General features: G+C 46.2%; 1 protein-coding gene across 2 annotated transcripts in view; it reads left to right on the top strand.

Annotated features, from left to right (window-relative positions):
• The window catches only part of mprip (myosin phosphatase Rho interacting protein), a 59,869-nt gene that overhangs the window by 29,283 nt on the left and 16,951 nt on the right, over window positions 1-13,635 (top strand). For both annotated transcript variants that reach the window (XM_063003330.1, XM_063003331.1), the window contains exons 13-19: window positions 442-551; window positions 1,814-2,366; window positions 3,642-3,779; window positions 5,666-7,849; window positions 10,925-11,072; window positions 11,180-11,297; window positions 13,398-13,557. In XM_063003330.1, coding sequence (XP_062859400.1) covers window positions 442-551; window positions 1,814-2,366; window positions 3,642-3,779; window positions 5,666-7,849; window positions 10,925-11,072; window positions 11,180-11,297; window positions 13,398-13,557 — 3,411 coding nt within the window. The remainder of the gene's footprint in view (window positions 1-441; window positions 552-1,813; window positions 2,367-3,641; window positions 3,780-5,665; window positions 7,850-10,924; window positions 11,073-11,179; window positions 11,298-13,397; window positions 13,558-13,635) is intronic.

Below are 13,635 nucleotides of genomic sequence, written 5' to 3' on the forward strand. Positions count from 1 at the left end.
TCGATCAGGATTGGGGGTCTGCATTCCCTGGGGGAATTGGATATGACTAGATTGAGAGAGTCTACTAATCCATGCTGTTCTACAGATGACCGAACGCCCACATCCACACACGGAATCATCCGGCTCTAAAATCAGTGGAAACGTTTGCTGGTTCAGAGGAACCGGCACCGGTTCCACACCAGAACCAGCACTTTGTTGGTGGAAAAGAGATATACCAGTCTTGTTTATATTAATAACGAGCATTTAAAAATGACGACGGGGGCACGTAGATGCCGATTTGACCTCAAGTGGCCTCGTAAATGCTGGACGGGTTTGAGAAAAGTCCACGATGTTGCTTTGATGTTTGAACTGGTTTGAGTGGGAAATTCACTTGGACGATCTTATTTTTCAACGTACGTCTCATAAACCTTTTATTGTCTGTCTGGTTTGGGTTTTTTTTAGACCCAGGAGGGGGTGCACACTCTGTCTGCCATGACCGCGGGAATACGCCGCAACTGGATCCAAGCCGTCATGAAGAACGTTCGGCCCTCCACGGCCCCCGACGTGGCCAGGTCAGGATCCTTCTCCATCGTGCTGCTTTTACTACCCGTGTTCCACTTTTCATTTAGAATTGAGGGTGTTTGTTTAGCAGGTAACCGGAACTCGTAACCCGTACCCACGATACTCATGTACATCACAGCCAGTACAGGTACAACACGTGAGTTACGGGTAGCATGATGTCCTCGCTAGTGCCGAACGTTCGGGACCCTCTGATGCAGGCGTTTAGGTCTCTCCTCCACTCTCAGGCTGCCAACTGGACCCGTGTGTACCCAAACCATCAGATGTGCACTACTGAGACAAGGAGAATTACTTTACTTTTCATTTTAATTTCTACACACGGTGTTACTGGGTCACAGGTTTAAATTTACACTTTACACAAGCCGTCACAGCAACATTTACAAAGAAAACAAAAGCTGAGAACACAAATACAATACCAGGAACTCAGCATGGTTCAGTTAAACAACATCACGGCACTTTAAAAGGCTTAAAAAAAATTAATTTAAAAAATGTTGCATTAAAAAAAAAGAATTAATCTTAAATACTGCATTTATAAAAAAATACATTTTAAAAATGCTGCATTTAAAAAAGAATAAATTTTAAAAATGCTGCATTTAAAAAAGAATACATTTTAAAAATGCTGCATTTATAAAAAAAGAATAAATTTTAAAAATGATGCGTTTAAAAAAAATTAATTTAAAAAATGTTGCATTAAAAAAAGAATTAATCTTAAATACTGCATTTATAAAAAATAAATTTGAAAATGCTGCATTTAAAAAAGAATAAATTTTTAAAATGCTGCATTTATAAAAAAATACATGTAAAAATGCTGCATTTAAAAAGAATAAATTTAAAAAAAATGCTGCATTTAAAAAAAAAAAAAAAGAATACGTTTTAAAAATTGCTGCATTTAAAAAAAAAAAAAAAAGAATAAATGTAAAAAATGCTGCATTAAAAAAAAAAATGTTAAATGCTGCATTAAAAAAAGAATACATTAAAATAATGCATTTAAAAAGAATATTTTTTTAAATGCTGCATTTAAAAAAGAATAATTTTTTTAAAAAGCTGCATTTTCAAAAAGAATTCATTTAAAAAATGCTGCATTAAAAAAAATACATTTTAAAAATGCTGCATTTCAAAAAAAGAAATAAATTTAAACACTACATTAAAAAAACAAAACAAAAAACACATTTTTAAATGCTGCATTAAAAAAAGAATAAAATGAAAATATGTTGTGTTCTGTAACTAAAGTCTGTACTCTTGTATTATCGGACAGCCTGACGGATGAGCACGGCTCCTTCGGGCCCTTCGAGGCCCTGGTCCGCCCCGACGTCACCCAGGACTCCCCGTCCTCCGAGGCCTCGTCCGTGGAGCGTGAGCCGAGGAAGAGCCGCGCCCGAGAGCGCCGGCGCGAGGGGCGCTCCAAAACCTTCGACTGGGCCGAGTTCCGGCCGATCGCTCAGGCCCTGGCACAGCAGCGGGCCCAGGAGGCCGACGCCCTCCACGCCCAGCTGGCCGACGGCGACCGCACCAAGAGGAGAGAGGAGAGGCGGCGGAGGTACGAGTCGGTGACGGGCGTCCTGTCCCTGGAGCCCGCGGTCGCCGACACCGGCGGGATGGACGTGGAGAGTGGAAGCGCGTGCCCTCTGGGCAGCGTGTGCCCGCCCTCGCCCGAGCGCCAGCAGAAGGTGGAGGAGGAGATCGAGCAGCGCTGGCAGGAGGTGGAGAAAACGCCCATCAGAGACGAGAGGAGGGTTCCGCTGTCCACAGCGCTGAGGGGCGGAGAGACCGCCGAGCTCGAGAAGCTTCTGGAGAGCTATAAAAAGGGGGTAGGTCGTAAGTTCTAAACCCCAATCCAGTTTAGTCTTGGTAAACCAGTAACACTTAACCAGTTCTATTCAGGGTCCCAGTTCAAAACGCACCACGCTCACGCCCACACCTCTTATGGACGGATATTATCACAGCCGGCACGGTGGGCGGAACTCGTCATAAAGTCAGTGATAACGAAGCCCCGCCCATATAGAGGGACAATACGATTGGTCAGTTTTAGCGTCATTTGAAATCGATCTATGAGAGTTTATAGCTGGAGTGACATTCTTACTAGAGACAGCAGGGGGCGACAGAGGGGCGTCTTTACTTTAACCCTTCACATGCCGAGACAAATTGAACAGGCAGGTGTGAAGGGTTTATTTGCTCAAATTTGTGTTTGTTTAAATGCGATAAGTAGATAAAATGAAATCAGAACAATGCATTTTCCCCTCAATTTAGTCATATCCGATTCCCTGATGGTATTCCCCCTCTAATGCTGCAGACCTCCACTCCTGATCGAGGAGGGTCGTGACTAACACACACACACACCCCCCCCTTAAAAATGCTGCATTTAAAAAAAGAAAAAAATGTTAAAAATGCTGCTTTTAAAAAAGAATAAATTTTAAAGATGCTGCATTAAAAAAAAATAAGTTTAAAAAAAATGCTGCATTTAAAAAAGAATAAATTTTCAAAATGCTGCATTTAAAAAAAGAATAAGTTTAAAAAAAAAATGCTGCATTTAAAAAAGAATTAATTTTAAAATGCTGCATTTATAAAAAAGAATAAATTTTTAAAAATGCTGCATTAAAAAAAGAATAAATTGTAAAAAATGCTGCATAAAAAAAAGAATTAATTTTTTAAAATGCTGCATTAAAAAAAGAATAAATTGTAAAAAATGCTGCATTAAAAAAGAATAAATTGTAAAAAATGCTGCATTAAAAAAAGAATTAATTAAAAAAAATGCTGCATTTAAAAAAAGAAAAAATTTTAACAATGCTGCTTTTAAAAAAAGAATAAATAAAAAAATGTTGCATTAAAAAAAATTATTAATTTTTTTTAAAATGCTGCATTAAAAAAAGAATAACATTTAAAAAATGCTGCATTTAAAAAAAAGAATACATTTAAGAATGCTGCAAACCCTCCGACACGTGTGCAGCATCGACTGCTTCTTTTCACCTGCTCACCAGCACTTATGAGGATTTCTCGGTCAAATTGCTTAATTCCTCACGAACAATCAGAGTGAAAGTAGAGTCTTGTTGAGGGAAAGCTCACTGCCTCACGTTTGCTTCCTGCAGGTAGAAGATCTGAAATCCCAGTTAGAAACGTGTCACCAGCAGCTGAGGGATTCGAACCAGCACAAGCTGGAGCTGGAGGAGCAGCTGAAATCGGCTCAGGAGCGAGAGCAGCAGATCAGAGTCGGGTACATCTCACCGGTAAGACCTGAATCGGTTATAGTAGGCTTAATAACATGTTCATGGAGGGTGAGGTCATGAGGAATGTCTGCCATTACTTCCATTAAACAGACTTTGCATGTCTCTGATTGTTTTGGGGGGGGGGGTGGGGCGGGGCAGGGGGGGGGTGTTTGGGGGACTAAAAATCATCCGTGTTTCTCATTAGCGCCGAGGCTGTCGAGACGTGCTCTGCATGTTCAGCGTCTTTTGCATGTAAACAAACGAAGCTTCTCTCCTCATTCCAGTAGTGATGAGCGCCTCATGTCACGTTGCATGCTACATCGTTCATGACACGTCTTCAGATCGTGGCCGGAAGTAAACGGACGCCTCAACATGTGTGAGCCGTGTCCCGTCTAATCTGCAACTTGCTGTGATAACGAAGCCCCGCCCATTTAGAGGGACGATACGATTGGTCAGTTTTACCGTCATTTGAAATCGATCTATGAGGGTTTATCGCTGGAGTGACATTCTTACTAGAGACAGCAGGGGGCGACAGAGGGGCGTCTTTACTTTAACCCTTTACATGCCGAGACAAATTGAATAGGCGGGTATGAAGGGTTTATTTTATATTATTATTATTATTATTATTATATACACCGATCAGCCATAACATTAAAACCACCTCCTTGTTTCTACACTCACTGTCCATGTTATCAGCTCCACTTACCATATAGAAGCACTTTGTAGTTCTACAATTACTGACTGTAGTCCATCTGTTTCTCTACATGCTTTGTTACCCCCCTTTCATGCTGTTCTTCAATGGTCAGGACCCTCACAGGACCACCACAGAGCAGCTATTATTTAGGTGGTGGATGATTCTCAGCACTGCAGTGACACTGACATGGTGCTGGTGTGTTAGTGTGTGTTGTGCTGGTATGAGTGGATCAGACACAGCAGCGCTGCTGGAGTTTTTAAACACCGTGTCCACTCACTGTCCACTATTAGACACTCCTACCTAGTCGGTCCACCTTGTAGATGTAAAGTCAGAGACGATCGCTCATCTATTGCTGCTGTTCCAGTCGCTCATCTTCTAGACCCCCACGGGGCGCTGTCGGCTGGATGTTTTTGGTCGGTGGACGATTCTCGGTCCAGCAGTGACCGTGAGGTGTTTAAAAACTCCAGCAGCGCTGCTGTGTCTGATCCACTCATACCAGCACAACTCACACTATCCTGCTCTGTGGGGGTCCTGTGGGGGGGTCCTAACAAAGCATGTAGAGAAACAGATGGACTACAGTTAGTAATTGTAGAGCTACAAAGTGCTTCTATATGGTAAGTGGAGCTGATAGAATTAAAAAAAAAAAAATGTTTTGCAGTATTTCTATACAAATGATGGCATCTGAAGTGCATGTTCATTCATTCATTCATTCATTCATTCATGTTCCCCCTTGTACCCAAGCAACTCCTCCTCCTCATTTATGTCTTAGCACGTCCTCCGTCTCCTGATGTTCCTCTCCAAGGACAGTTAGAAGTTGTGTGTATGTAATGAGCAGACGGGCGTCAGACGGTCAGCGTAGTTCCGGATGATAGAGCTACTCTCATTTGTATGCAGGAACAGCATGGTGGTTAAAATAGTCCATAAACTTGCAGTCCGTTTCCGAATGAAACTACTAGCTCTGCTCATTTTGCTCTGCTTACTCCGTGTAATAGATCTAACCGGCGAGAGTGCATGCTAACATCGTTTACTAACCACGCCCGGCACGCTAGTCTGCATCATTTTAACGACTGAAACTCTAAACGTCCGTTCATGCTTTAACCCCAAACAATGGCTGGGCAGAGTAACGGAGAAGGTAGTGATGTGATCTACAAATGCAATGATTCGTTATCAGCTCTGCTCGATTTTAACCAACTGTCTGGTCCCCTTTCCCAAGCTGGAGTCACCTTTGAGTGTTGAGACAAAGCCCCAGACGAAGAAGCCCGAACTGGTTAGTTCTCAAGCTCGGAGCTTAGCCAGGAAGTACCAGGAAACCAAAGAGCTGCTCCAGCTGCAGGAAGTGAAAAAGCGCAACATGCAGGCGCAGCTCGGCCTTTCCCTTCCCCAAACGCCTCCCGCTTCCGAAATCCTCACGACCAAAACGGTCACCTTGGCGCTGACGGATAGCGAGGCCAAAATCCAGGAGCTCGAGGACCTGCTGGACTCCATCCACCCGCTGTCTGTTAAAGATCTCGTCGGACTGCTGCGCTCTCACGGCCATGCGCTTCCCCCGGACCTCCCGCAGGGCCTCCAAAGCCGACAGGAACCGGAGAACGAAACGGTGCGCGGGAGCCTGGCGAGGGCCGGCGACAGCATCCGCGATCACGACATGCTGGGCAGGGTTCGCAGAACGGAAACCCTCGGCGCTCCTCGGACGCCCGCCTGCCACCAGGAGGAACCCGTGGACCTGCTGACGAGCGAGAACGAAGCGCTGAACCAGCGCTGTCAAGAGATCGTCAACCAGCTGAGAGAGGCGGATCGAGAGATAGACAGGCTGAAAGCAGAGCTCCGGACCGGGCAAGACGCCACGGAGGCTTTGAATGATTTTTACCGACGCCAGCTCGGCGATAAGTCTCAGGAGCTTGAAGAAGCGCTCGTCAAGCTGGAGATCCTCGGGAACAGTTTGAAAGAGACCGAGAAGAAGCTGCAACTCAAGGAAGCCACTCTGGAAGGACTCGGCTTTCAGGACGCTGGAAACGAGACGATTCGGGAGGTGGAGCGCCTTAGGAGTTACGTAGAGCTCATGGAGTCCAAGCTTCACAGTGCGGAAGAGATCTGCAGTGAACTTCAAGCGCAGAACACGGAGCTCCAGAGGAAGAACCAAGAAGCTGAAAGAACGTTGAACCAAGTGCTTTTAGATGTTGAAGAGGGCAAGAGGACGTCGAAGGAAAGAGAGGTAGTAGGAGTGGACTGCGAGCGCCAGGAATCGATGGAAAGTGCCGAACGTAGGGTTGAGGAAGTGTTAAAGAGGTTCAAGAGAAGATCGGAAGCTCTTAATGAAGTGTTGGACTTGTTGAAGGAGCCTGGTTCATCCAGCACCGAGCCTGAAGATGGTAGCATGACCGTACTCTTAGAACAAGAGGTTTTGAGCGAACTACTAGGTGGATTTAAGAACAAGCAGGTCGGAGAAGGAGATGCCAAACGGACGCTTGATGTTGTGGAGCAAATGCGAGTGGAGAATCAAATTCTGGGTTTTTTGACGAAGCTTCCTGCAGAACGAAACACTGGAACCTCAGAAGGTGCGGAGGTGCGAGAGAAATGTAGTCCGGTCATCATGAAAGAGCTCATCATGTCTGTCCAAAGCAAAGCAACCATGCTGGAGAACGTGGCCTCAACCGTGACCGAACCTGCCATGGAACTGCTCCGGTCCTTGGCGTCCGACCCGTCTCAGGAAGAGCAGTGGTCCCAGTGTGTTCGCGATGCCATTTTGGACGTAGCCTGCATGTATCAGCTCGTACGACAAGAACACCAACGCAAGAACGACAACCAAATACAACCAGACGTTGACGTGACCACGGCGGCTTGTTCGTCTTGTTCCCAACTGATGCGGCAAAACACGGAGCTCAAAGCGCAGCTGGAGCAAACGCAGAATCAAATGTCAAGTCTCCAGCGTGGTACCCAGATCCAGATAGCCGGAGAACCCATCGACTCCCAAGACAAAGCCGTTCGGCTCCAAGACCTGGACGCTAAACACAAGAAGGAGCTTTCCGAGTTGAGGAGGACCTTTGAGGAGGAAGTGACCAAAGCTGAAGAAACACTTCGACTCAGATATGAGGAGAACGTAAAGGAGATCGACTCCCTGACCGCCTGCATGGAGAACCTAAAACGGAAGCACGAGACGGAACGGGACGCCCTGGCCGAACGTTTCGACCGAGAGATGACCGAGCTCTACGAAGCCGTGGAACCTCTCGGAGCCGACCTCCCCGACGACGCCCGGCCGAGCCCGGCTCTCCTCAAGCGGCGGATCCGGAAGCTGGTGGCGCGGGTGGCGGCGCTGACGGAGGAGACGAAGCGGCGGGGTCGGGAGGACGACGCGGCGGCGCTCCGTCTGAAATACGACCGAGACCTGGAGAACCTGAAGGTCCAAGTGTTCCTCGTGTTCCTCGTGCCAGCTTCCTTTACTCACTAACCCCGCCGTTCCTTCCTCCTAACCCTCGGAAAGCATCTCCAGCCTTGCATGGTCGTAACGTTGGCGCATGCTCGTAGCTTTCGGTTCTCGGCTGTTATGAGCATTTTGATAGCACGTAGAATTTGGGGTAGAGGTCACCACCGTTCTGATAATTAAGTGACCCAAGTTTAGCCAATACGGAGCTTCTAACGATCTTATATGTTTAACGAAAGCACGTTTAGAGATAATCGTCTGCCTGGTAGGTTTTGATGAGTCTTCATGAGCTTTACTGATGCTGCATGAGGTGCGTTCTTCTGACTTGGACTGGATTCTCCTCATAACCCCTTCCTAAACCTTTCTCTAATGACCTTTGACGTAGTGCTGGACACATCAGACTCGACTCGGACTCGTTTCAAATGACTCGGACTCGACTCAGGACTCGTGAACAACAAGAGTCTCTAGCGTCAGCACGTGTTAACATTAGTTACGTGTGATAATTATATATATATATGTAATTATTATTATTATAAATATTCTGCTCTCTAATAATAATAATAATAATAATAATAATAACGCTCCGGCCGTCTGAACCCACAACACACACGATGTGTAAATGTTCCAGCAGCTTCCGGTGTAGTGATGAAGCGTCGCTCCCTACTCCCTACACCGTCTGAAGTTCACTTCATTTGAACATTCTCGTTACCTTTGGATCTGAATCTCACTTAAAATGGTGGAATACCCTACGTAGTGCACTTCACAGGAACGACCGGGGTGAATGGAACGCTCCTACAGAATCGGTGCTGATGGTTGAAAGACGCTTTCTGAACCAATCAGAGCTTCTGATTGTAATTGTTAGTAAGAAATGCTGTTATTTGCATTTATTCGGTTTGCGTCACACAGATGACGTGGTAATGAAACGCTCGATCGGCTTTCTAACCACTTCCTGTTTTACTTCACCACCGGGAAAAGTTTGGAGGTTTTTAATTATAAGCACATTTACAAAATAACGGATTCTGTTCCTAATGGGACGCACGCTTATAAATGTAATAGCATCTGGAAGAACAGAAGCTAAGGTAAGCAGCGGTTATGATGGTTTTTGCTGTGTTTGGGATTTTGGCCGCTGTGCCGTGATTTATCGAGCGCTTTTGTTCTGTAATGAAAACAAAACGTATCAGTTGAAGCTTTTAACTGGAACCTTCTTGTTACAGAAATTACATTCATTTACACAATGAGGAGGAAAGTAAAGACACGAAGTAAAACGGCTAAATACACTCGCTAATCTGTTGTTGTTTTTATCTGAACTTACAGATTATTTCTTTATTTCTGCGCTACATTTATAATATATGTTTTGTGTAGATTATATCGACTCCTGACTCGACTCGGACTCTACGAACTTCTGCATGAAATACAACTCTAGGAATCTGGGTTAGATGACTTTGAGATCTGGGATGGAATCCCAGAAGTGCTCTTGACCGGCTGGGTGTCCACACAGACATGACAGACTATATGTTATGTCTATAAAGCTCTGCGATGTGCTGGTGCCCAGTCCAGGGTTGGCGTCCACTCCCCCTACGTTTCCCAGTGGAACCAGACCCCACTCGGACCAGGGCGGTCTGGTTGTCGAAAAGGAGTTCGTCTCCCCGTTTAGTGTCGGTGATCGACTACAGTTCGTTACCGCTCGCTCCTGTTTAGGGTCGTGGTGGGTCTAGTTTCCCAGAATCGCAGCCCAGGCAGAATGCCGATCCATTGTGGAACATCAGTCACCAGTGCCCCGCCCTGCTCCCTACCTGTTCAGCTCCCTCACTACAGAGGATTCTAATAATCCTCTCTGATGTTTTAAGTAAATATTATTCCTGATCAAATAAAAGGAATTAAAGTTTCCACTGTAAGTCCTGAGTGAATAAACGAGTGCGGGCGTGGCTGTGATGTTGGGCAGGAAGCTGCTCTGTTCACAGTGGGAGTTGGACGCCTCTAAAGCGTGTTTGACCTGACATGCTCTCGGATTCCCGTCTTGTAGAAACTTGCGCCGTAGCTCCTGTGGACGTCGTTTTTATTGTTCGCTCACTGTTAGCATGGGGCTGCAGGTTCACTGTTTGTCTGTCCATTTTATCAGCTCCACTTACCATATAGAAGCACTTTGTAGTTCTACAATTACTGACTGTAGTCCATCTGTTTCACCCTGTTCTTCAATGGGCAGGACCCCCACAGAGCAGGTATTATTTAGGTGCTGGATGATTCTCAGCACTGCAGTGACACTGACATGGTGGTGGTGTGTTAGTGTGTGTCGTGCTGGTATGAGTGGATCAGACACAGCAGCGCTGCTGGAGTTTTTAAACGCCGTGTCCACTCACTGTCCACTCTATCAGACACTCCTACCTAGTCGGTCCACCTTGTAGATGTAAAGTCAGAGACGATCGCTCATCTATTGCTGCTGTTTGAGTCGCTCATCTTCTAGACCTTCATCGGTGGTCACAGGACGCTGCCCACGGGGCGCTGTCGGCTGGACGTTTTTGGTCGGTGGACGATTCTCAGTCCAGCAGGGACAGTGAGGTGTTTAAAAACTCCAGCACAACACACACTAACACACCAGCACCATGTCAGTGTCACTGCAGTGCTGAGAATCATCCAGCACCTAAATAATACCTGCTCTGTGGGGGTCCTGTGGGGGTCCTGACCATTGAAGAACAGGGTGAAAGGGGGTAACAAAGCATGTAGAGAAACAGATGGACTACAGTCAGTAATTGTAGAGCTACAAAGTGCTTCTATATGGTAAGTGGAGCTAGTAGAAACAAGGAGGTGGTTCTAATGTTACGGCTGATAACATCTACATCTACATCGTCGCCTTCTGATGCATTTTTCCCTCCACCGGTTTAGACCAAGTCAAGATCACGTATTAGAGCATCATGGGTAAATCTGTGAGGGCCGTGTGACCTTCCTACGTGCTATCTGTGCTTCGTCTGAGAACCTTGATCTGTAGTACTAGTGTGCGTTTGTGTGTGTCAAAAATTCAGCGTTGTAAACGGCGCCCCCTGTTATTTTTAACTCCAGGCTACGTGTGAGCGAGGTTTCGCCGCCATGGAGGAGTCCCATCAGAAGGTCGTAGACGAGCTGCAGAGGAAGCACCAGCGGGAACTGGAGAGCCTGCAGGAGGAGAAGGAGCGTCTGCTGGCCGAGGAAACGGCCGCCACCATCGCCGGTGAGCGGGAGATAATAAAGAACGACCCCGGGTATTTAACGTAAAGACAGAGGATGGAATGTCAATGTGTACGCGTGTGTGCTTGTGCTTGTGTTTGTGTTCGCTAGCTATCGAAGCTATGAAGAACGCTCACCGGAACGAGCTGGAGAGAGAACTGGATAAAGCTCGCAAGACCAACAGCAACAACGAGAACGCAGACATCGAGGAGATCCGCCGCCAACACGAGTACGTATCTGTCGGATAGATCACGATCACGTTCGTACTGGGCATTTTACTTCCGATAATCCATCGTCAGACCCCCGAAGGTTCGATATCTGGTGCTGGTGTTCCTCAAAACCAGGGCAGATGTATCTGGGTGTGGCTCCTCCATCAGGAATATAAAGAAACACAACCAGTAACACCAGTTCTGTTCAGGGTCCCAGTTCATTACGCACAACGCCGCTCTGAGGACGGATATCGTCGCGGCCGGCACGGTGTGCGGAACTCGTCGTAAAGTCAGCGATAATGAAGCGCCGCTCGTTTAGAGGGACGATACGATTGGTCAGTTTTACTGTCATGTGAAATCTGTCTCCGAGAGTTTATAGCTGGACCAGCAGGGGGCGACAAAGGGGCGTCTTTAATTTACCCTTCACATGCCAAGACAAATCGAACAGGCAGGTATGAAGGATTTATTTGCTCAGATTTGTATTAAATTTGAGGTAGTTGTAGCCTAGGGGTTAAAGTGCTGGACTAGTAATCGAAAGGTCGCTGGTTCAAGCCCCATCACTGCCAGGTTGCCACTGTTGGGCCCTTAAGCAAGGTCCTTAAAGCTCTATATTCTGTCGCTGTACTGTAAGTCGCTTCGGATAAAAGCGTCCTCTAAATGCTGAAAATGTACATATGTGTATCATATTATTTTAGAGAGGTCGCAGAGGGCTCCGACACCCATTTATATACTTACTCAGTCTCACTTTAGGGGGTTAAGGTTAGGGGGGCCGGTGTAGTGCGGCTAATCCATCTACTGGAGGAATCTAGAGGTCTGAAGGAAGCTCAGAATCATCACAGTCAGTCTGACTTGAGGTTTGAAAATCACCTTTCACGTTCCTCACCTGATCCGCATCGGAAATGAAACCGCCCATACAATGAAGTCGGGGATTATATTGTTATTGTATATTATTATATCCGCTAATACGGCGGGATTAGCAGCTGTGCGCTGCTTCCTTCTGTTTACCCGACCTGCCTGCCAGGAGTCCTAGAACCTGCAGAACCGCTTTTGTGCCGCTGTGCCTCCGTTTCCTATGAAGTGTGACGGCACTTTTGTCGTGTCTGTGCAAATAAAAAAATATATATATATAAATAATCAGTCGTCAGACCGTCACTGTCCCATCATGTGCGGTGAGAACGGGACTTCGGATGGCGCCCCCTTGTGTCCCTGTTACCCGTTTCCTTACTCACCAAGCATCCGAGGTGAACACAATAATACTCGCATCACAGATCTACAAGAATGAAGCGTTACCATCACTGTTCTGTTCCTGAACCCTGAGTGCGCCTCCCAGTGGCTAGGCTGGTTCGGCCACTCGGCCCCAGACATTAGTGTACAGCGGTACCTTAAAACTGGACGTGAGTCGGTTCTGGGAGTGGTGTCGAGTTTTAAAGACGTTGAGTTCCGAGGTATTTTTCCCCATAAGGATGTTTGGGAGAACCTGTTAATGCGTCCATGGTCCCGTGGAGCTGCAGATATTTTAGTCTCATGTAAAATAATGAGGTTGTTTTTGACACTTAAACACTGAAAATAACACGAATATAATATAAACACACTGAAATACAATTACTAACAGTTACACATCAATAAAAATACAATAAAAGCTGCACTTTAGTTTTACTTCTTTATTGTTTCCTGACGCTTCTTAATGCTGGAGATGCTCGATGTTGGAATACTGTATTCCCTTCAGCACCGGCGCATTCACATGAGAAGTGACAAAACCACTTCTGCACAAAACTTAGCGTGACTTACTGTAGTAAAACAGCGAGTGAGGAATGTGATTAGTGGAGGAACTTATGAGCAGTAATAATGAAGAGAAGTTTAGTGCTCCTGTCTCCTTCTTTTACTACATTAAACCACGTTAAGCTTTATTCTCAACCAGAAGCGTTTTAGACTCTGGGAGAAGCTGATTCTGATTCTCACAGTTTCTCAGAAGCTGGAGCTGTAACACAAGTTTAAAAGTGAAACGGGGAGGAGAATCCAGATAAACACAGATACATGTGGAGCGGTTTTGCCACTTCTCATGTGAATGCGCCCTTAATCCCCTCTTAAATCTTTTTTTATCCTTATTTTTCATTCGTCAGGGAGGAGCTGCTGTCGTTCCAGAGGGAGATCGAGGTTCTGTCGGAGCAGTACTCTCAGAAGTGTTTGGAGAACGCTCACCTGGCACAGGCGCTGGAGGCCGAGCGCCAGGCCCTGCGCCAGTGCCAGAGAGAGAACCAGGAGCTCAACGCGCACAACCAGGTGAGCTAATCTAACACACACACACACACACACACGTGTTAAACGTACAGGCGGCTTTTTCCTGCCACGAGTAGCGAC

The sequence above is a fragment of the Trichomycterus rosablanca genome, chromosome 10, assembly GCF_030014385.1.
Source record: "Trichomycterus rosablanca isolate fTriRos1 chromosome 10, fTriRos1.hap1, whole genome shotgun sequence".
Classification (NCBI taxonomy): Eukaryota; Metazoa; Chordata; class Actinopteri; order Siluriformes; family Trichomycteridae; genus Trichomycterus; species Trichomycterus rosablanca.